Source organism: Microtus pennsylvanicus, chromosome 5 (assembly GCF_037038515.1).
Source record: "Microtus pennsylvanicus isolate mMicPen1 chromosome 5, mMicPen1.hap1, whole genome shotgun sequence".
Lineage (NCBI taxonomy): Eukaryota > Metazoa > Chordata > Mammalia > Rodentia > Cricetidae > Microtus > Microtus pennsylvanicus.
Window position 1 is genome coordinate 119719318 of NC_134583.1, and position 20609 is coordinate 119739926.

The 20609-nt window shown below is 48.5% G+C and overlaps 1 protein-coding gene across 1 annotated transcript in view; it reads right to left on the reverse strand.

Moving 5' to 3' along the window:
- The window catches only part of Tll2 (tolloid like 2), a 113848-nt gene that overhangs the window by 67310 nt on the left and 25929 nt on the right, over positions 1–20609 (reverse strand). Inside the window, exon 2 of the mRNA XM_075975090.1 lies at positions 20111–20221. Within this exon, the coding sequence (XP_075831205.1) occupies positions 20111–20221 (111 nt within the window). The remainder of the gene's footprint in view (positions 1–20110; positions 20222–20609) is intronic.

The following is a 20609-nucleotide window of genomic DNA, read 5'->3' on the forward strand; positions in this document are numbered from 1 at the left end:
GTTCTATTTGAAATCCACGGAGAGTAGAGAGTGGACAAGCTTTGCCACTTCGCTGATGAAAACCCTCCTACTGCATTTGAGGTGAATTCCCACTTTGAGGGTGGTGCCACCTTTTGTGGCAGGGTCCTCTCAGGCTCCTCTGCCTCGCCCCTGGCCTCCACTTCCACAAGCTCAGCCACACTAAGCTGTAGGAACTGGGTTTCCTTTCTTCATTTTCCTCCTTTATTTTTGCCGAAACAGGTCCTTATTATACAAACAGGGCTAGCCTTGAGTTCAAAAGCCTCCTGCCTCTGCCTCTGTAGTGCTAGAATACAGACATGTACCACCTCCTGGTGTCTTCTTAAGCATCTTCTTCAACTACACCCCCTCTTGGGCCTGGCTAGATCTTGCTGGTCCCTCAAGTCTCTAACTGGACACCACTTTCTCTGGAACACAGCAGCCTGGCACCCCTACTCTTCCTGGGTGTTAAGCCCATATCCTCTGAGCTTCCTCAGCCCTTTACCATGCCCATGGCTCACTTTACATTCCTGGCATCTCGGAGGCTGGAGAGATGGCTCAGAGGTTAAGAGCACTGGCAGCTCTTCCAGAAGTTCTGAGTTCAATTCCCAGTGACCACATGGTGGCTCACATTCCTGGCATCTCTTTAGTGCTTGGCACAACCCCCCTTGCTAACGTTTGAGATTTAGTACCATAAAGGAAAGGACATATCCCCGCAGCACCTGGCATGAAGCAGGTGCCAGTTCTATAGGCGATGGCTGAGCCAGGGAGCAAAAGACTGGGGCGGTTTAATGGTGTTTCAAAAGCCATCATTTCCAGCTCAGCTTAACGCTGGGGCAAAATGTGTGTTTCTCAGCTTTGCTAGGGAGAGGGGGGAAGCTACTGAACTCTCAACATTGGCTGCAATTTTAGTTACCTGGGAAGCCGTTGTAAAAACTACTGAGGCCTGCTCCCCCAACTCCTAGCCTCGGAAGCTCTGTTTTAATTGACCTGTGCCATGGTCTGGACATGGGGACTCTGAAAAGCTTCACAAGTGATCTGAAGTCACAATCAAGGTTGATCACTGCAGCCAGGAAAAGAGGCATATATTCAACCAGGCGGTGGTGGCGCACACCTGTAATCCCAGCATTCGGGAAGTGGAGGCAGGGGAATCTCTGAGTTCAAGGCCACCCAGGTCCACAGCGCACGTTCCAGGACAGCCAAGGTTACACAGTAAAACCCTGTCTCCAAAAACAAAAGGCAAAAAAGAAAAAAAGAAAACAAAAAGCCATGTGTCACCCCTAGAACAACGGAAACTGTTCCTTAACAGGCAAGGCTGAGGCAGAAACTGCAGGTCTAAGAGCTATAGAAGAAGACGGACAGGAGCTGGGAAAAGACGGACAGGAGCTGGGGAGACCACTCCGTTAGTGAAGGGCTTGTCTTGCAAACACCAGGACCTGAGTTTCACCCCAGAACCTATGTGAGAAAACGTGACAGCAAATTCACCCTTCCACTGACGGGACTGAGACCGGAGGTGCCTGGAGCTCACTGGCCAGCCAGTCTAACCTACTTGTCAAGCTTCAGGTCTGTGAGAGAGAGACTTTATCTCAACGGAAAGCGGACAGTGTCTGAGGAATCACACCTGGGTTTGTCCTCTGGTCTCCCGTGCACACGCTCACATGAACATGTACACACACACCAACACACACAAAACAAACAAGCAAAGAGAAAACGGAAACAACCTGATGCAGAGAAAGCCTGGAGACAAGTAGGTGCATTCACAGAGCAGGCGTATGTTCTTCCTAAGGAATGACTGCCAGATACACACACACACACACACACACACACACACACACACACCGTGCACATCTGCATGCAGGCATGCACATACACAGGTATGTATGTACAGACATACAAATTCCATATTTGACCATTGTTTAATTACTTCTTCAGCGTAACAATATGCAAAGCCCTGTAAATTTCATTAGTCACAGGGGTTTATTCAAACTGTCTCCTTTGCATAAGAAACGCAGACTTACAGCTGGTCTCTGGGAAAGAAAGCCCTCCAGGCCTTGAAAAGAGAGCTTGGCCTGTCCAAACTCCCTCTGAAATACAGTGGAGGTCAGCGGCCCGCCATGCATGGGGCCAGGCTGAAATGTCTCCGATCAGCATCTGCAATTCAATCCCACACTTTGCTTTATGGAACAATTCACTGAATTCCAAGTTGTTCTTTTTTCTAATTCACCATATAATTCACCTCCCAAGTTCAATTAAGAAGCAATCTGTTAGCAACTTCGGGAGCAAGCTGCTTTTCTTTGGGAAAGTCCAATTTTCTTCCGCTCCCAACAAAAAGTGCCTTAATTACATGCATCATAATAGACACTGGTGTACACACAACGCCCTTCTGCTATAATTAATGAAACATCAACGGTCCACACGCAAGGTATCCAGGCAGGGAGAGACAAGCTCCTTCAAATCAAGGGGACGGCGCCTTGTTCCATAAATCAATATTACGTATTCAAATAATAGTGACTATGAATATTCATTAATATGGAAATGCATAAACAAAACTTTAATTAAGCTATCTTTCATTCTTCAACCATAACATTACTTCGTCCCTAGTTTTCTTAAACACAGTAGCTACTGGTTTTAACCTCATATTATTTTAGGGTGCCCTTATAGATAATTATAGCAGAAATGCCTTTGATTTACTTTAAGAAAAAGAAAAGGAAGAAACGAAAAACAAAAATCAGCACAAGATCCTAAAATCCAGTTTACCAGCAGCCTATTCATCCCAGAAAACCCCGCTGAGCACCTGCCCTGGGCAGCTCGGGCAGGCTCCTGCCCACATAGCCAGCCTTCATGGTGTCTGGGCACTAATGGATTGGCGTAAACAGTGAGCGCATTCCAGGGAGGGGTCAAACACTGTGAGAAAACCTGGAAGTGAATTTTACAAAACGGTAGGTGCACGTGAGCTGAGACTTAAGTTTTGAGAGGAAGACACCTGTGTGCAGAGAGTAACAAAGAAACCCAACTTCAAGTCAGTCAGTCCTGAGAAAGACAGAGGAACATGAGGCTGAAGTTGGGGCTCAATGTAAACCTGACAGGCATAACACTGAGAGGGGGTTTCTGGGGACACCTTACCACCTTATCTAATGGTACATTTCACACATAGCCATTCTCAAAGAAGGGTTACTATTTTCATTTTATATAAGAGAAAATCGTGGTTTGTAATATGGAAACCAGGCATTTAGTTACTGGATCTGCATCACCATTCCAGGGTTAGTCCACCAGAGTCCAGAAGCCACATTTTACTTCATGCCTTCTCCCCTCACCTAGGTAAGTGTGCCTGAGCCATGCCTCAGACAAGGCCCAGTGGGTGCACACCTCCACCAAGAAAACCAGCAAAACACAACGGCTCCACTGAACAGTTTCAATTATTCATCAGGGGAAAACAGCAAAGCCCCTTTAAAAGGTCGATCCAAGAGCAAATAAGGCAATCACTATGGTAATCAATGTGTGATCCTGAACGATCCTGTGCCAAGTAGCTTTCAAATTCCAAATGCTACAGAAGGGAAGGGGAGATAAGTTAAAAGATCACTGCCAGATTTTGTTAATGAAATGATTTAATCCTGGCGAGCTCTGCTACAGTTCCGGGGGAAGACAAGCATAAACTGCTCGCATTTTGTCATTTAATAAGATATACCAAAGTCTTCTAAACCAGGCATGGGTATGTCATCAAGGTGGCAGCATGAGGAAGGCATTGGCAGGAGGACAAGGGTCATCTCAACCTTAGATAGAGACTGTAGCTCCTGTGCCCACAACAGGGGAGTGCTAAGGCAAAGTATGACCCAGTGGGACAATCTGTAACCTTTTAGACTCTGTTAGATGTTTACTGAATGGGAACATATCATACGCAAGATAGAAAATATAAAATAAAATAAAAAACACAAAACAACAGGTTAAGAAAGAATGCCCAGTATAACTCAGATAGAAGGCAGCCTAGTCCCACAGTCTCAGAAATAGCCCAAAACACATGGGACAACCATGACTGGAAATGACCTCAGTGATCATTGTAGAAGTCTCTGCTTTGTGATTTTGAAGTAAGCCCTGTGTTCTTATTTGATTTTTATAACTTCCAAATGCTATTCACCCTGTTGCTTTTATAATAGAGAATTTTTTTTAAAAGAACACCATTGCAATGGATAGTTTGCCGAAGGACATGTTTTCTTCACACGCATAAGTGCAAGCACGCATGCGCGCATGCACGCACACAAACAGAAGTTGCCAGGGAAACCTTCTGGTGGGGAAGAAATATAATCATGTTTCTGCAGACGGGAAAATTGAGGCCACGCCCCATCACCACTTTTCTCTCTCACCTTGGCAGGACGGATCTCATTGGTGGGATCCAGAGAGAACTTACCAGCACCCTCTCGGGCTTATCAAGAGTCAACCCTCTTTTTCTAAGTTCATAGGCAAAATATTTGTGTTTTGGCACAGGTTGAAGAAGCCTAGAATTTGCTCCTGTCCCCAGGCAGAGGATCATGGGAGACTACTTTTGAGACATGACATCACTCTGTAGCCCAGGCTGGTCTCAGACTGGTGGTGCTACTGATCCTCCGTCCACAGACTCCTCCCGAGTGTTGGAAGTACAGGCTGGAGTTACCACGCCTATGCTGACTTTTTATGCTGGGAAACTCTTCAATCATGCAAACAAGAATCCTCCTTTTCCAAGGGCCATCAAGCCAGATAACTATTTTACTTGGTATTGGGCCTCTGCTCATTTTGGATGCTGTATCTGCACCTTTCTGTTCCCTGATTGGTGGATGAGTTAGCACAGGCCCTTTGCTTAGGCATACCCTGGGAGTACCTAGTACTCACACGGCTTCACACTTCCAGCCTTCTCTTGCTACTGGGCTCCTTGTACCCTGGCCTACCCACTCCACATCAGTCAGACCCAGCACGGCCTTGCCTTTTTGGCTGTGCTCACTATTTCTTTTACTGTACAAAAACCATCTTTCCTTTCAGGGTTGTTACATAATTTAAGAGAGAGATAATCACACGGTGCACAGACTGACACCTGGCACACAGGCAGCATCACTAAGGCAGCTCATAGAACTTGGAATAGGGTGCTGAGGATAAACTGAGCCTTTGTGAACATGACGAAAATGCTGTAGGGCCAAACTACAGCTTCACGATACAACTATCACCAGTATCATCAACTCTCAAACTCTTCTTGAAGTCTGAAGTAGTAGAACTAGATAAAACAGCCAATCACAGACACAGGACATTTCATACTTGAAACATTACAAGCCAAGATAAAAGTTTACGTTCTCCTTAAAACAGTTAATGAATTCAAACTCCGACGGAGACACACCGCTGGTACTGGCGATCAAGTGAAGGTTTTGCTGCAACTGGCTTGGTATCTCTTTAAACCATCTCCATGCAGGGTTTTTCTGTGATGGTGTGTAGGAAGGAAGTAGAGAACAAAACAAAAATGGAAGACCTTAAGACCCCAGGCCAGGCAGCAGTAGTGCAAAGCCGGGGTGGTGGTGGTGCACACCCTAAATCCCAGCACTCAGAAAGCAGAAGCAGGTGGATCTCTATGAGTTTGAGGCCAGCCTGGTCTGCAGAGCAAGTTCCACAACAAGCTCCAAAGTTACAGAGAAACCCTGTCTTGTAAAACCAAAAACAGAAAAGGAAGGAAGAGAGGGAGGGAGGGAGAGAGGGAGGGAGGGAGGGAGGGAGGGAGAGAGAGAGAGAGAGAGAGAGAGAGAGAGAGAGAGAGAGAGAGAGAGAAAGAGTCAGAATGCACAAAACAGCCTGCTTTGTCCATGTGCATTCCTAGCCCTGTGGTCACTGCTGCTCTCTTCCTGTTTTCCTATCAGTTAGTCACATGGTCTTTGGGACTGATTTCCCCACCAGCAACTCTAGTTCCAGGGGATCCAATGTCTTGGCTTCCTTGGGCATCTGCATATACATGGTGCATATAAAGGCATACAGGCACACACACACACCTAAAAATAAAACACACACACACACACACACACACACACACGTCCAGCCCAAGCAGACTGTATCAGGTTAAGCACTATTTACATGTATCTCAACCCTGAGGTAAAAAGCATTATCATTTTCTCCCCCTTTATCAGACCAGAAATTGGGGCTCAGTGAGGCGCAACTCGTGGTCTTTAGACACCAGCTGCCCCTTGGGAAGCTGAGTGTGCTTAACCTCAGCCTTTGTCTTATTGCTCCCTGGTGGCCTGGCAGGAGCAGAGGAGGAGGAAGGAATGCTGGGACAACGTGTAATGTGTAGTTAGGTGCTGTTTGTCCTATGGAAAGGAGATCCAGTCAATCCTAATCACTTGCAATGCATTCTTCAATGAGAGCCCTAAGATATTGCGTCCCGAATCTAGCTCCTAGGGAAACAATACACCGCCTTGTGCACAGCATGGAACTGCCAGCATGAAGCATTTTCTAGGCTATGCTGTTCGAATCCCTAACCACTGATCAGTATAGTTCTCTGTGTGCATCTGCCCAAAGCCTTTATTTAGCATCTGTTATCTATTCGTCAACTTTGACTTCCCAGCTAGTCGTAGAACTCAGGCCTCGGTGCCAATCATGGGTTTCTCTCTAGGGCCCATTACTCCCTTCTTGGGGTTAGGAGATGCAGGCAGCACTTCAATACCACAGTCGGACACCACACTAAAGAGCAAAATCACCAGCAAGAAGCTCAGAAACTCCAAAAGCAATCCAGGGAAAACAGCGGCTCACTCTATGGGAGCTGACCAGGGGGTGGGGAGGCTCAGGGAACAGGAGCCAAACAGAAAATAAAAGAGCACAAAAGCCCTAGACAGAGAAAGTCACAATCCTGAGCCCTCTCTTGGGAAATGGAGGAGCTCAGAGCTTTATTCTGGGAATGGGGAACAGGCTAGACAGACACCTTCTTTCCAGAAGCTGCCGGAGTGTGAGAAACCATTGCTCAGGCTGCCCTGCACCTACAGGGCAGCCTTGTATAGGGCGACAGTAACAATGGTGATACACTGCTCATATGCCCAGGTCAGCTAGAGTGGTGAGCAAAGTGGCCACAGGGGTGTGAAGCCAATGAGAAAATGTTCCCTGAAGATAGCCCCTAAAATGCCAGCCCCTGGGCAGTGTCCAGCCCTGTCCTGTAATGTCTACACTGTCTGCTTTCAGGAGAAGGCACATCCATAATGCATGCTTGAAGACAGAAAATGCTCCTATGTAGACAGAATCCAAACAAACACACCTCTAAACCGGCTTGTATACTGGCTGGAACCGAATCCTGAACCGAACCATGAGCTGGAACTTGGAGGAGCAGAAAGAACTGCCAACTCAGGAAGACTAGAATTTTCTCACTGCCCAACCGGAGTGCCAAGAGAAGTTGCAGAGTTATATTATTCCCCCGTGTTCTTTGCAGAGATGCCCGATAAAGATAAAGACTTACAGACTTCTCGAAGGACAAGTCCCATATGCTAGGTCACAGAAAGAGTAGCAAGAGTTCAGGAAATCAAAGACTTAGAGAAAGGAAATGGACCCAAGCCATCTCTCAGGCAGGAGCATCACAGGTTCAAAACAATCCTGGACGACTTAGTGCAGGTACACAAGAGAGAGAGAGAGACAGAGACAGAGAGAGACAGAGAGGCAGAGAGAGACAGAGAGAGAGACACAGAGAGAGAGACAGAGAGACAGAGAGAGAGAGGCAGAGAGACAAGGACAGAGAGAGAGGCAGAGAGACAGAGGTTACTCTAAGTGAGGTTCTGGGTACTGGCATGTTAGTGGAATGCCATAGAGAGATACTCTACACACTCATAGTTGCCATCACATGGATTCATTGTGACAAGAAGCACCTAGTGTGCCAACCTGTATGCAGGGCCACAACCCTCTTTCAGGTAAAATACTGAATGCATCCCCTCCACATTCTCTTCTGAGTCTCTGGTGGCATGCTGTATTACAAGCAGGGGCCCGAGACTGAATATTCAACAGGAAGAAGAAAAGAGGTCCTAAAACAAGGTACCTTCTCTCAGGCAGCAGGTAACAGCTGAAGTTCTAGGAGCCTACCTTAAAAAGAGAGAAGTGACCTTGACCAGCATCGTGGGACTTACATTAGGACCTAAGATTGTGCCTCTTCCCCGCTGACCCAAGGTGTAGGTTCAAGTGACCAAAGGCAGGTGACACACGAGGGTGTCAACGAGGATTCCGAACTGGTGGGAACCATGGCAACTGGCAGAGGACCTGCCCCTGCTGAGCTCAGCCCACCGTTATGCAACCCGCTGATTGTTGCCATGTGGACATGTGGACTCTAGACCAGCGTGGCGAGATCTTCCAGCTCTTCGGGACAAGCCAGAGTTCTGGGGTTTTATGAGAAATCTGATTTTTAAATGTTGGCAGTAAATTTTAAAAATGTAAGCACTACAAAACAAACAACACACATCTGCAGACCAGATTTGGCTAGGGGGCTGACAGCTTAGGACCTCGGGGCTGGAGGGTGGAGGGGAAGTCATGCCTGTAGGCAATGTTAATGGAGGCAGGAAGTGAGGCCCGGGCTGTAGTCACTAAGGCCTGGGACTGAAAGGGTGTTAGAGTGTGGAGGCAGAAAACAAGGTGTATAGAAGTAAAAGCCAGCTCTCTCAGTATTTGTAGCCAAGCAAAGGTCATTAAAGGGGACCAGAGAAGCAAGATGACCAGGGCACAGTGTGATTGTCTGGCTGCTACATCATCACTTTCTCTCTGAATCTCCTTGGAAACCACAGAAATGATGATATACCAGCCTTGGAACCCATCAGAACCACAGCTTGGTCCAGGTCATCCAGTTCATCATCCTCGAGCAAGCAGGCCACAAGCCTCATCCTAAACTCACATGGGCAGACCTGCCTGCCACCCAAACCAGCGTCCCAGCTCCTGCAGTCACAGGGCCTTAATTCCCTTTCCTTTGTGGGAAGCAGTCTGTGCTTTCTTTGGTCTTCTGTCTGGCCTATTGATGTCGTTTTCTAAGAAGGAACAAAGCGATCCCATGGTCACATGCTCTTGACTTCTGGGAGCACTCTGGGCAGTCTTTCTAAGGTGCCACATCAGATGCAATTTAAACAGATTGTTCTGAAGTTCCACGAAACGTCAGATGAAGGCAAACCGAAGATACTATTGTGAGCCAGTCCACACCATAACCATCAGGGTCCAAATGGTCAGTCCTTACAGTATTCAAGGAACTTACCAAACAACCTGAAAGACTCATCCTGGCTCTCAGGAGGAATCCAATCAACCATTCATTTCATAGCTAAAGAAGCTCAGGGTCCCCAGATGTCCTTGAAGCCTGCTCCATCACAGGGACCTCCAACCTGAGACACGAATTTTATCGAAAGCCTCCTTCACCCATCGTCATGCCCAGCAAGAACATGCTAGATTAGCAGGGGCATGTGCCCCAAGGGACAGTTTCTAGTGATCACCAGGAGCAACCAACTTGAGAGAGGCAACGGGAAGGACTCAGACTCACAGGGCCACACTAAAGAGAGGCAGACGGTGCCAAGGGAGAAAGTAATAGAGAGGCCGAGCATGATGGCATCTGTAATCCTGGCACTGAGGCAGGAGGATGGCAAGTCTGAGACCAATCTGGTTACACAAGTAAATCCTAGATCAAAATCAAACAAAAATTCAAGGGGTAATCCTTCATTTTTACCAAGAGGGTTTACCTCAGCATTCTTTTAGGTCAAAGGAAACGCTTTCCTCCCCCCTAGCTAGATCACTGATTCTGGACATATTTATCAGAGGGCTGCATAAATAAATTACCTTCAGCAGAGTTACTTCATTTTATTCTGCTTCAGAAATCAACTGGTATTTAAATTAAGAACTCCACCAGTACGGCAAATGCCCCATACATGGTTAAAAGAGAAGAAAGCTTGGCTCAGAAGAAGGAAAACCGGATGATGGTGCTTAAGGCTCAGTCTTCCTGATGTTCAAAGCCACATGAGGCAGTCCCCGGCTCTCCTGAAGGGATGATCTCACATTCCATGCATTAAGATGGCCGAGGGAAACTCACATTTTCCCATGAAAAATGACACTGTACGTGACATCCCATTAGGCTAGATGATGAGGCTTGGCTCAGAAAGCAAGGTGAACCCCAAAGGAAGCTGAGCCACTGCAGGGGATCCCCGTTTCCTCTCCCAGCCCAGGTTGCTACATCAATCATTTTCCTTTTGCTCACAGACAGGGACACCATAACCTCTTCAATATCACTCTGTTCCTACATCTTATTTCCCACGGCCATTGTCAGCTTGGGCTGACTGTAACTATCTTCCTTGGCAGTCTCCTCTGATCTCAGCACGTCCACAGTAATCCTACACACGTATGTGCCACAGCAGGGAACACTTAAGTTGAAGGATCATGATATAGGTTTGTGTGGTGACCATATTGGAAAAAGTATAAGAGCAAGGGACACTTTGGGGTCCCTAAAAAAGGAAATCAGCCTTATTCCTTTCTTTCGACCTCAACTCTCAGAGTAGCCAGCCCTTCTCTCTCATCTTTTTCCCTCTTCCTCTCTTACCTATCAATTGTCTATCAACTGTCAATCATCTTTTATCTATATGTTTGCACGGTGTGTGCATATAAAGTATTATATGATTATGGGTACACAAAGCAAGTGTGTGTGTGAATAAATACTCTTACATGTCACAGCACACATGTAGAGCTCAGAGGACAACCTTAGCTGTAGGTCATCTCCTTTCATCTTATTTGAGACAAGTTCACTGTTGCACATTCTAGGCTCACTTCCAGAGAGCTTTAGGGATTCTCCTGACCCAGTCCCCTGCCCACATCTCAGGTAGAAACCCTGGGATTTCAGATCCCCACGACCACTCCTGGCTCCACGTGGGTTCTGGGGGCCTGAACTCAGGTCCTCAAGCTTGCACAGCAAGAGCTTCATTCACTGAGCCCTCTCTCCAGCCCTCGTATACCTATCGTCTCTTATTAATCAACCTTCATTATCTTCTCAGAACAAACTCTCGCTTTAGAGCGACCTTGAATGGATTCGGTATCTCCTACTTGGGGACACATTGACTAGAGTAGAAGTTACCCACTTGCTTGTCACTGCTCCTCAAGCTAACCTTTGGATTTTGATGCAAACCCCAGATTCCCAGTCCTGGAGAGCACCGACTCTCTGGGTAGACTGAGAGTCCTGCCCGGCTGGCTCAGCACCCACAGTGGCTCCAGCTCCAACACAAACACACTGGTGACAGCTATCAGCTCAGAGGTGAACTTGATTTCCCCAAGGCCTGACGTGCTCAGTGAGTTCTGGCTGCTGTCCAAGGTGCAAGCCCGCCTTGCCTGGGCCCCGAAGGATGAGATGACAGAATCCTTGTGTCGCGTTCTTTCTTCCCTCTCAGAGAGCAGATGTGCGTTTCACCAGATGCCTCTTTATCATCTCAAGTCATCTCACCAGGTTCTGATGCTGGGCCCCTTGTCCCACACCGGCAGAGCCCAGGCTCTGGCTCTGGGGCACCCTGACCTCAGTAGCGGCTTTAAGAGCAGCTCACCCTGGCCTCTTTGGGCTCTTATCTCGTCCCCTGATTTGATTTGTGGACTTTTGACTTAGTTTTGACTCTTGTCCCCATCATATTCTCTCTCTTTGTCTCTCTCTGTCTCTGTCTCTCTCTCTCTCTCACACACACACACACACATACGCACACACACTCACAGACCATGACCTGCTCTTCTCTGCTCTTTATTGCTACAGGAAAGGAACTAGAAAGTCTGCTAAGGGCCTCCCTGGTGCTCCTGCCTGGGTCTCTGTGCTCCCAGGCTGGGCACACACTTACTCCAGCCCGGAAGGCAGTCTCTGGGGAGGGGGTGGGGAGTGGCCGCTACAGTGAAGGAACCTTCTGATGGCAGCTCCCAGACCTCCAGTCCTCTGAGACCATGGCAACCATCTTTCATCATTACAGCCCCCTCCACTTAACGGTGGAGAATGTGTGGATACAGCTGCATCTTGGTACCGAGCACAGAAGGCTTCCAGGTAGCATTTCTTACAGGAAAGAGGGGAGAAAAGAGGGAGGGGTGTTAATCATGAAATGACATCAGAGAGACAGCGGGGCTGTGTGACGGAGCCCAGAGCAGGGTGTGGAGGACAGCACATGAAGATCATGTTCCACGTTGTGGAAGTCCAGGAGACGTCTCCTGGGAGGGCAGGCCGACCACGGGAGGTCAGCTGGAGAGCTGCCGTCTGGGGAAGGCTGAAGCAGTGGGCATGAGCATGGATGTCCTCTCTGTCTCAGGGATAACCTGAGGACCATGTGCTCCGTCTGAGAGTCTGTAGGAAGGGACCAGTAAGATAAGCTGTTGCCCGTGTAGCTAAGGACGCCACTTTCAGGCACTCCCTGCAAGGCAATATGGGTCACTCTGGGGCTTAGACCCTTCTCTGAGCTTGTACTCATTCCCAGGGCTGTTGGACATTGCACAGTCAAGCAAACAAGCCTAACCTTAATAGTCTCTGGGAAAATGTCTTGGGGGTGGGGGAGTTGGATAAGGGGTGATCCAGAAAGACCACTATGCAGTTCTGTTCGAGTCCCTGCTCAGATCCAACCAGTGTATAGGATACATAGTCTACGAGCAGCATCATTTATATACCCAGCCAGATACTGGCACTGAGGAAGGAAGGCCACGACCAAATCAAAGAAGTCACTACTGCTGAGAGTCTGACAAAGGGGAAGTGGATGCTGAGTGCAAGCGAGAATCGCCTTCGGGAGGAGCGCGGCTCTCCCACGCACCCCCCCACACACCCTCAGAACCTCCTTTGCTTTGATCATCACTTTTGAGAAGGACGATGGAGGGAACGAACATTTGGCAGAACAAGGGGACAGGTTAGAGATAATACTCAGAGCTGCTTCTAGAAGCAGTGAAGTTCAGACCTTAACGTCCGACTCATGATAACAAGAGACGTACTTACCTTATGGGCTGACATAGAGATTTCCTGCATGTCATTAAGATCAGATTGAAGAATCTGCCCAGGCATGTTGCTACCGGCCTGGCTCCATCATTCCCACTGGATCATAGCAAGGCACTGCAAGGAATTCCTGGGGGCCCCAGGGTCTGGGACACAGCTAAGGACCAGAAAGACTAGGGGACAAGGAAGCCAGCAAATGTCAACCGAGGGAGGTACTATGGGACAATGTTTCTGCTAACTAGATGTATCTGATTCTCCCATGTGGTAAGGGTTAGAGCACAGAGGATGACACCGAAAGTGTCCCATCTTACAAACAAGACAAGAGTTAGTCTAAATTCACAGCTAATCAATACAGAACCCGGGATGCAAACCTGAGCCTGCCTGACTCTTATGCCCATCCATCCACAGCACAAATCCACAAGGTCAGAGGCTCAAGTGAACATCTTTAAGGGCATGGAAGCACCCAGAAAAGGGAAGATGTTGACCTGAATCTAACAACTTAAAGATACATAGTGTTTAAACTTCTTGAAATTCCAAGTAAACATGTATGTGTGTCTGTGTGTGTCTGTGTGTGTCTGTGTGTCTGTGTGAGTACATGTGCATTTCTGCAGTGAGAATCTGTTTGTGCACCAGACATTGCGTGATCACACTGAGGTAAACAAAATGATTTATGAAGGGTCTGCGATGGAAAGGAATGAACTCACAAATACAGAGAAAAGGCAGAAGCCATGGCTTATCCTGGGCTGTCTCTCCACAGTCCTGGGTCTCCCCTCACGCTAAGTGAGAGCCACAGCAAGAGAGCGAGCATGCTTTTGTTGCAGCTTATCAGTGAACATGTAGCACCTCAGACCATGCCCAGAGGGCTGATTGGTTGAATGGATTCCCACAACATATTTCTGTGTTGTTGTGGGAGCTGTGAGCTGTGTTCCTGCCTCCCCAGCTCCTGGTCGCCTGGCTAGCTTATGCCCCGAAATAATTACACGGACACTGTATTCTTTTAAACACTGCTTGGCCCATTAGCTCTAGCCCTTACTGGCTATTCTGATATCCCGATCAACCCATTTCTAATAAACTGTGTAGCACCAGTCTTACCAGGAAAGATTCAGCATGTCTGACCTGGCGGCTTGCTTCATGGCATCTGCCCGGGAGAGGGGAGCATGGCCTCTGAGCTCACTTCTTCTTCCTCCCAGCATTCTGTTCTGTTTACTCCTCCCACCTATGTTTTAACCTATGAGGCCAAGCAGTTTCTTTATTACTTAACCAATGACCTTCCTCCATCATTTCCTCAAAAATCTATTCCCTGATGCTTATCAGACTCCCCCAAAATCAAAATGTCAAGTGCAACATATTTCGAGAATAAAAGGCACCAAGTCTGTCATTCAGGCCCCTCCTCATCCAATGGGAGGGATCCCCTGGGAGGGATATGGGTAAGGGAAGCTCCAGAACCTGCTGACCCTCTCAGCTACCCAGGTCAGAGGTGGCAGCAACACAAATTCCCAACAACCAGGTGTCTTCAAGACGGCACTGTCCCGAGACAGATCTGAATCCCGGGCGCTGTCCCAGCAAGAAGCCAGCCCAACACTCATATGCTTAGGATACAGACCCTCCAAGAGCACTGCAGGAATCACCCACCTTCCACCTGGACACTTGTTATCCGACAGCACCCCCACTCCAACAAAGAGAACTGGTAAAAATGGGGACGTCATGTCTAAACAGGCTGGAGAATGTCTCACCATGGGTGTGGATGCTCAGAACTCATGGTCCAGCTACGGACCTTTTTAAAGTCTCTCCATCCACTAATTCCCTCAAGAACCCTGAGGCTAAAAAATGTGTTACAGAACACATACACCCTGAGTCACCTAAACTGCAGTCAGGATCAGAAGTGGCCGTCTAGAAGCCAAAGAGACTATGGGCGAAGACTTTGTGACCCAAAGATGATACCCAGAGAGAGGACACAAGCTGTTTTGTCTTAGACTCCCTTCTGCTCATTTATTTACTTTGAACCCAGAAGCCAAACTGCCAGGGCTCTGCATATGCTCTGAACAGATGGCAGGAGTTAAGGAAGTAAGACTTACAGCAAGGTTGGCCTCTTCAATGGAGATGGACACAGCCCAGTGGCTCAGAATGGACACGGCGGGAAACACCAGTTTCCATCAGCGCCAATAAGTAATTAAAAACCGCATCGCCTTCCAGAGCCCTCTTTATGGAGATCCATTATCCCGACAGAGATAACTGCAAGATGAATGCACCTTCCTCTCAAGGCACATCTTGCCAAGATGGAACATTCAAAGTTTCCACGGTCCTTCAGGGAAGAAGGAAATGAAAAACTGCAGTGCGCTAACCACACAGGCGTCTGCAGCACGCTGACCCTGCAGGCTTCTGCAGCGCGCTGACCCTGCAGGCTTCTGCGCAGCCTGTGTTGTTGAGAGGAAAAGCGCCTCAGACTCAGAAACAGGGCTGTCGGGTCCTGCCAGGAGCACAGAAGAGATGCAAGAGGGCTGGAAAGTGTGTGTGTGTGTGTGTGTGTGTGTGTGTGTGTGTGTGTGTGTGTGTGTCTTGGTGCGTCTCCTGCTAAGTACTTCCTTCACGACACAGCTAATCCGATTAGCAGCTTTAGGAAACTCCGAAGCAGTCATTCAAGAGCTCCATTCACAGAGCAGCTAGGCCCATGCCTGCTCGGGGCTCCATTCTTCTCACAGCAAATCAAAAGCATACAGAGGGGCTCCCCCCAAAAGGACAGGCTCTTGCCTCCTGGCCCCATGCACGTCCAAACGCCACCACCACATCCTCCGGTCAGTCAGCTAGCTCCCGGGACTGGGGATTGAGCCCATTCAAAAATGGAGAAGCTAGAACTCTTTCCACTACCCACCCGGGGGTGGGGGTGGCGTTTCACCAGTGTGGTCAGCCAGGTGGCCTCCTGCAGCTGGCGGCTGTACTGAATGAAGAGGTGTCACAGAGGCGCTCCGTTGCAGGGCTGGTGATGAGTCACCAGCTGTCTCTGGTCTTCATTTCTTTGTCTGTAGAATGGGGACTTAGAGCAGAAGGAGCTGCTGGAACAGAAGGCTGGAGGGAAGGAAGCTCAGGGTGTGGACAGACACGATGTCATTGGGGTTGGACAGAGGACAGAAGGGGAAGGGAGCCTGTCTCTGTAGACTGTGAACTGGGAGCCAGACTAAGGAAGCAGTCAGATCAGCAATAGGAGCAGCAGAAGGGGTCTCAGGAGCAGAGTTGCGCTTGGCTTGGGGCAGCATCCTCCGGGGTCTGCCTCCATCTTTGCATGCCCTTCTCTGTGCTCCTGCGGCCTTTCCTCCTCTTGTAAACACTGGGTCACTGGATTTAGGGTCCATTCTGAACCATGGAGGATCTCATCTCAAGACCCTTCAATAACTACATCTGCAAATTCCCTATTCTATGGGTCACTTTCTAGTGGACATGAATGGGGGAACACTATTCCATACATACAATATGGTACAGTGGCCAGGAAGGTGACCTGGATGCGGGATGAGGACAGAGAGCGCTGAGGCAGGAAGCACATTAGAATTCAGCTCAAGCCTATGGCCCACATGAACAGTTAGAGAAGTCCCTCAGAGAACACCCAATAGGCTGCTAAACAAGAAAGTGGCTCCCCATTATTCTAGACTCCTTCCCAAACCATTCTCCACTCCTTCCAGATGGCCAAATGGCAATGGCGTGGCCAGGGAAGGATGCAGCAAGCCTGGACTAGCTCCACCTAAGCTCCGGGTGGGATGCTGCCCCTAAGTGAACTCAGAACATGAGCATCTCCAGCGCACCTCTAGACGAAGATGCTGGCTGCTCCACTTAGAAGCAACTGACATCCCTGTGTTCTATAGCCTAGAGAGCAGCTCCAACCTCACAGGGTAAACAGAGAGAGTGGCCTGTGGGCTGCTCTGCAGTGACAGCCATTTCCCTGTCGCCCTGCTCAGGGACTTCAGCCCTCTTCCGCTAGAGTTCCCTTCTCAGCAACCAAGAAAGAAAACCGCACTTACAAAGTTTAGGAACTGGGTGAGCTATAACAAAGAACACATCCTTCTCCACATTTGAACCTAGCAAGAGTGGGTAAGGTGTGGCTCCTTTGAATTTTATTTTTACCCCAGAAAATGTTTGAAGGTCTACGTATAAATTTCTCCCCAGAAACATCATCTCTTGTTTTAAAATCGCATCAAAAGGGAAGCCACCTTCACATCCACATAGAAGAGCTCACCAGAGTTGTGCCAGGGCCTGCAGACCACTCGCTAGTGCCCTCCCCATCAAAACAGCTCGCTGACATGGAGTGAGGGGCATCCATGACGCGATGGTACCAAACAGGTAGACTATGCCAGCACATCCCAGTAAGACCTCTGTGTTTAAAAAAATGAAAAAGTGTGTGTGTGTGTGTGTGTGTGTGTGCACGTGTGTGTGCATGTGTGTGTACGTGTGTGCATGTGTGTGCGTGCCTGCGTGTGTGCATGTGTGTGTGCACACTTGTGTGTGCACGTGTGTGTGTATGTGTGCATGCGTGTGTGTGCATGTGTGCGTGCGTGTGTGTGTGTGGTTGCACACACTACCATAGCACATCCAGGCAGAAAGCAATCCAGCAAACAGACAGTGTCGGCGATCCCTGAGGCTGCAATAACAGGATTTCCCTTTTCCACTTAGGAGCCTTTGCACTTTAAAAAAAATCAAAAAGTATTAGTTTAATCAGCAAAATCAATAAAAAAAATTCCCAACCTGAAAATAAAATAACTGCTCTAGGTAGACACAAAGTGCAATTGACCCTCAGAGAAAAGCAATTGGAACAAAAATCACCTTGCCATGAAAACACTGAGAATAAAGCCTGCACTAAGCTGAGGAGGACGTCAGCGGTGTGTTGAGAGGCTTGGTGTCCGGGTCCCCGAGCCCTTTCACATGCGGCAGCTCCTCCCAGTCTTCACTTTGGTCCCAGTCTTTCCCACATCAGTCTTTTCTTTGCAAATATTAAGGAGAATTGATATTTCTCAAACATTTATCTGGTGCCAAACACAACACATATATTCTTTTCTCAGGTGACCGTCCCTGAAGGGACATTAGCAGCTGTGCATGGTATGTGTCTGGCCACTGCCTGGCCTCTCAGGTACCTCTCCCTCACATATGCTCTTCCTGAACCCCCCAGCTATGCTATGGTAAGACCTGGGAGTGGGAGAAAGGGAACTGACGGGGCAACTTTGAGGACTAATGACACCTGGGCCTGTTGTGTAGGCCAGGGGGTAACAGGAGACCCGCGTTAAGGAGCCCAAAAATTCAAAACCAACAGCAGACTCTGCATGGGGACCACTCCTGCTTTCTAAGTAAGCATGTTCAACCTGGAGTGTGAATCGACACAATCACTTTCGGAAATGTTTTGACAGTATCGATTTGAACCCCAGACCTGGCCATTTCACACAGGGCAGCTGCCCAGGAGCAACAGGTACTCAAGGTGCTAGGTTCATCCATTCTCAGATTTATTTAGCAAGAAACCCTGAGATGCCCAAATGTCTGCCTGTTGGGAGCAGTGAGACCCCAGATCCTGAATTTCTTGTAAACAACTTGTTTTCCCCTGATCTGAGTGACTACAGCTGCTCTGAGCACGAGACCTTCAGGGGTTCCTGATGGCAGGAGAGTGGTTTCTGGTAGGTTTGGCTGGGGTGTGGCTATCTCTATATAATCTGCCCCTGAACACAATAAAGGGGGCATTCTTGGGGAATTCAAGGATGACCCTTGTCGCTGTCTCTCTGTCTGTATGTGTCTGTGTATTTTAACCTCCAGCCCCCTTGCCCGAAGCTCGCGAACTGGGTAATAGCACACCAAGTGCAGACACAGGGGCGCGGTGCGCAGCAATTGGAGGTCCCCACCAAGATATCAGCATCTGCCAGCAGAAGACCATTGGCTAAGCTAGAGGCCATCCAAGCAGCAGAACATTCCCAACACTGGAAAGGGATGAACTGTTCCGTCAACCATGTGAGCCTGAATGTGCAGTAGTGAAGGCTGGCACAAGATGACGGGCTAGCACCCACTGCAGGGTCTAGACCACACAGGCAAACCGGGGCAAGGTTAGATTAGTGATGATGCTGGGGTGAGCGCTGACTATGGGGACATACAGGAGTCTTTGGGGGTCGCCATGGTGAAAAAATCCATCACAGTGTGCACGCAAGACAGTCAGTGTTCCCTGGTTTTGAGGAATACTGCAAAAGAAGTTTAAGAACCACTTTAAGCACAGATTCATTAGGTCGTCTTCTCCAGACCCCTGGGAAGGACCAAGGAAGAGTGTGAACAGGTGTGAACAGATGTCATGGTAAGCCATGAAGAGATGGTTTGCTATGCTAGAACACAGCTAAGGCTGCGGGTATGCTGTTATGAAGATTAATTCAATTCTTCATTTGAAACCCTAGTCAGCTTTTCAGACCACGTAGAGGAGGCCACACAAACTCCAGTGTTGCTTGTAGACTCAGACACCACAAAGGAAGTCTGATGTATCTAACGGTTCCATCCAGTCCCCAGCCCCTAGCAATGGTTCCATGACCTTGTGACAACATTGTCCCTTCGTCTGCCAACCCCTATGAGAGCTTTGTAGCTATTTCAGAAAGAGGTAGAGGTTAAGAGCCAGTGGCTGGATGTTTTGTTTTTCTGACCTTTGGGTTGAACCCCAATATCTGTACTGGGTTTTATTAATCATGTTACAATGGGCCTCAGGTTCAATGAGAGACTTTGTCCCACAAAAGGTAGAGAATGGGCGAAGAAGACACTTGACATTGACCTCTGACCTCCACACATATGCACACACAATTGTCTGTGATACCATATATGCAGATGCACAAATATGAGCAAGTACTTGCTACGGGCACATACACACACACACACACACACACAGAGAGAGAGAGAGAGAGAGACAGAGAGAGAGAGAGAGACAGAGAGAGAGACAGAGAGAGAGACAGAGAGAGAGAGACAGAGAGAGAGACAGAGAGAGAGAGACAGAGAAAGAGAGACAGAGAGAGAGACAGAGAGAGAGAATTTAAGGTCCCAGATCCGTGCCTCCACCAGAAGAGGTATGTGGTCCCCCCAGGCCTTCCACACAGGTTCCTAGACCTACAGGACAAAGATACCGAAGTTCCTAGAGGAGCCCTCAAGCAGCATGCTGGGTTACAAACAGATCAGGAGGCCGATACTTACCAGTATTGTGTGCCATTTCCTCTGTGGACGGCTTAGTCCAGTCTTCAGCCTTGTCGATGTGAAATAACTTCAGATCCTCCTCTTCCAGGGCGATGTCTCCCCAGAAGACAGCTAGCAAGAGAAAGCACAGTGAGTGGGTCAACTGAGCCTGCAAGTCAGAAAGGAGATTTGCTAATGCACCAGAAGGCACCAGATGCGAGGAGCAAATCCTAGAAAAGAGAGTCCTGCCAATTAGTGTTCTCCTAGAGCCTCAATGATAATTGCATTAAAGCCATGGTATCTGGGCCAACCACCATGGGAACCCAGAGCCTTGGTTGATAAACACCCCTCTGTCTCACCCTCGCTCCAGGCAGCTACAGGCTAAACATCACATAGAGACAACTGTTTCTTTCCTCTTCTGTCCCTCTTCTATAAAAGAAAAGGCACAGAGCCATTGTTTACACACCAGTGACAGTATCTGCTGCCCTTCTTTGTGCAGGACCCCCCATTCTACATGGTC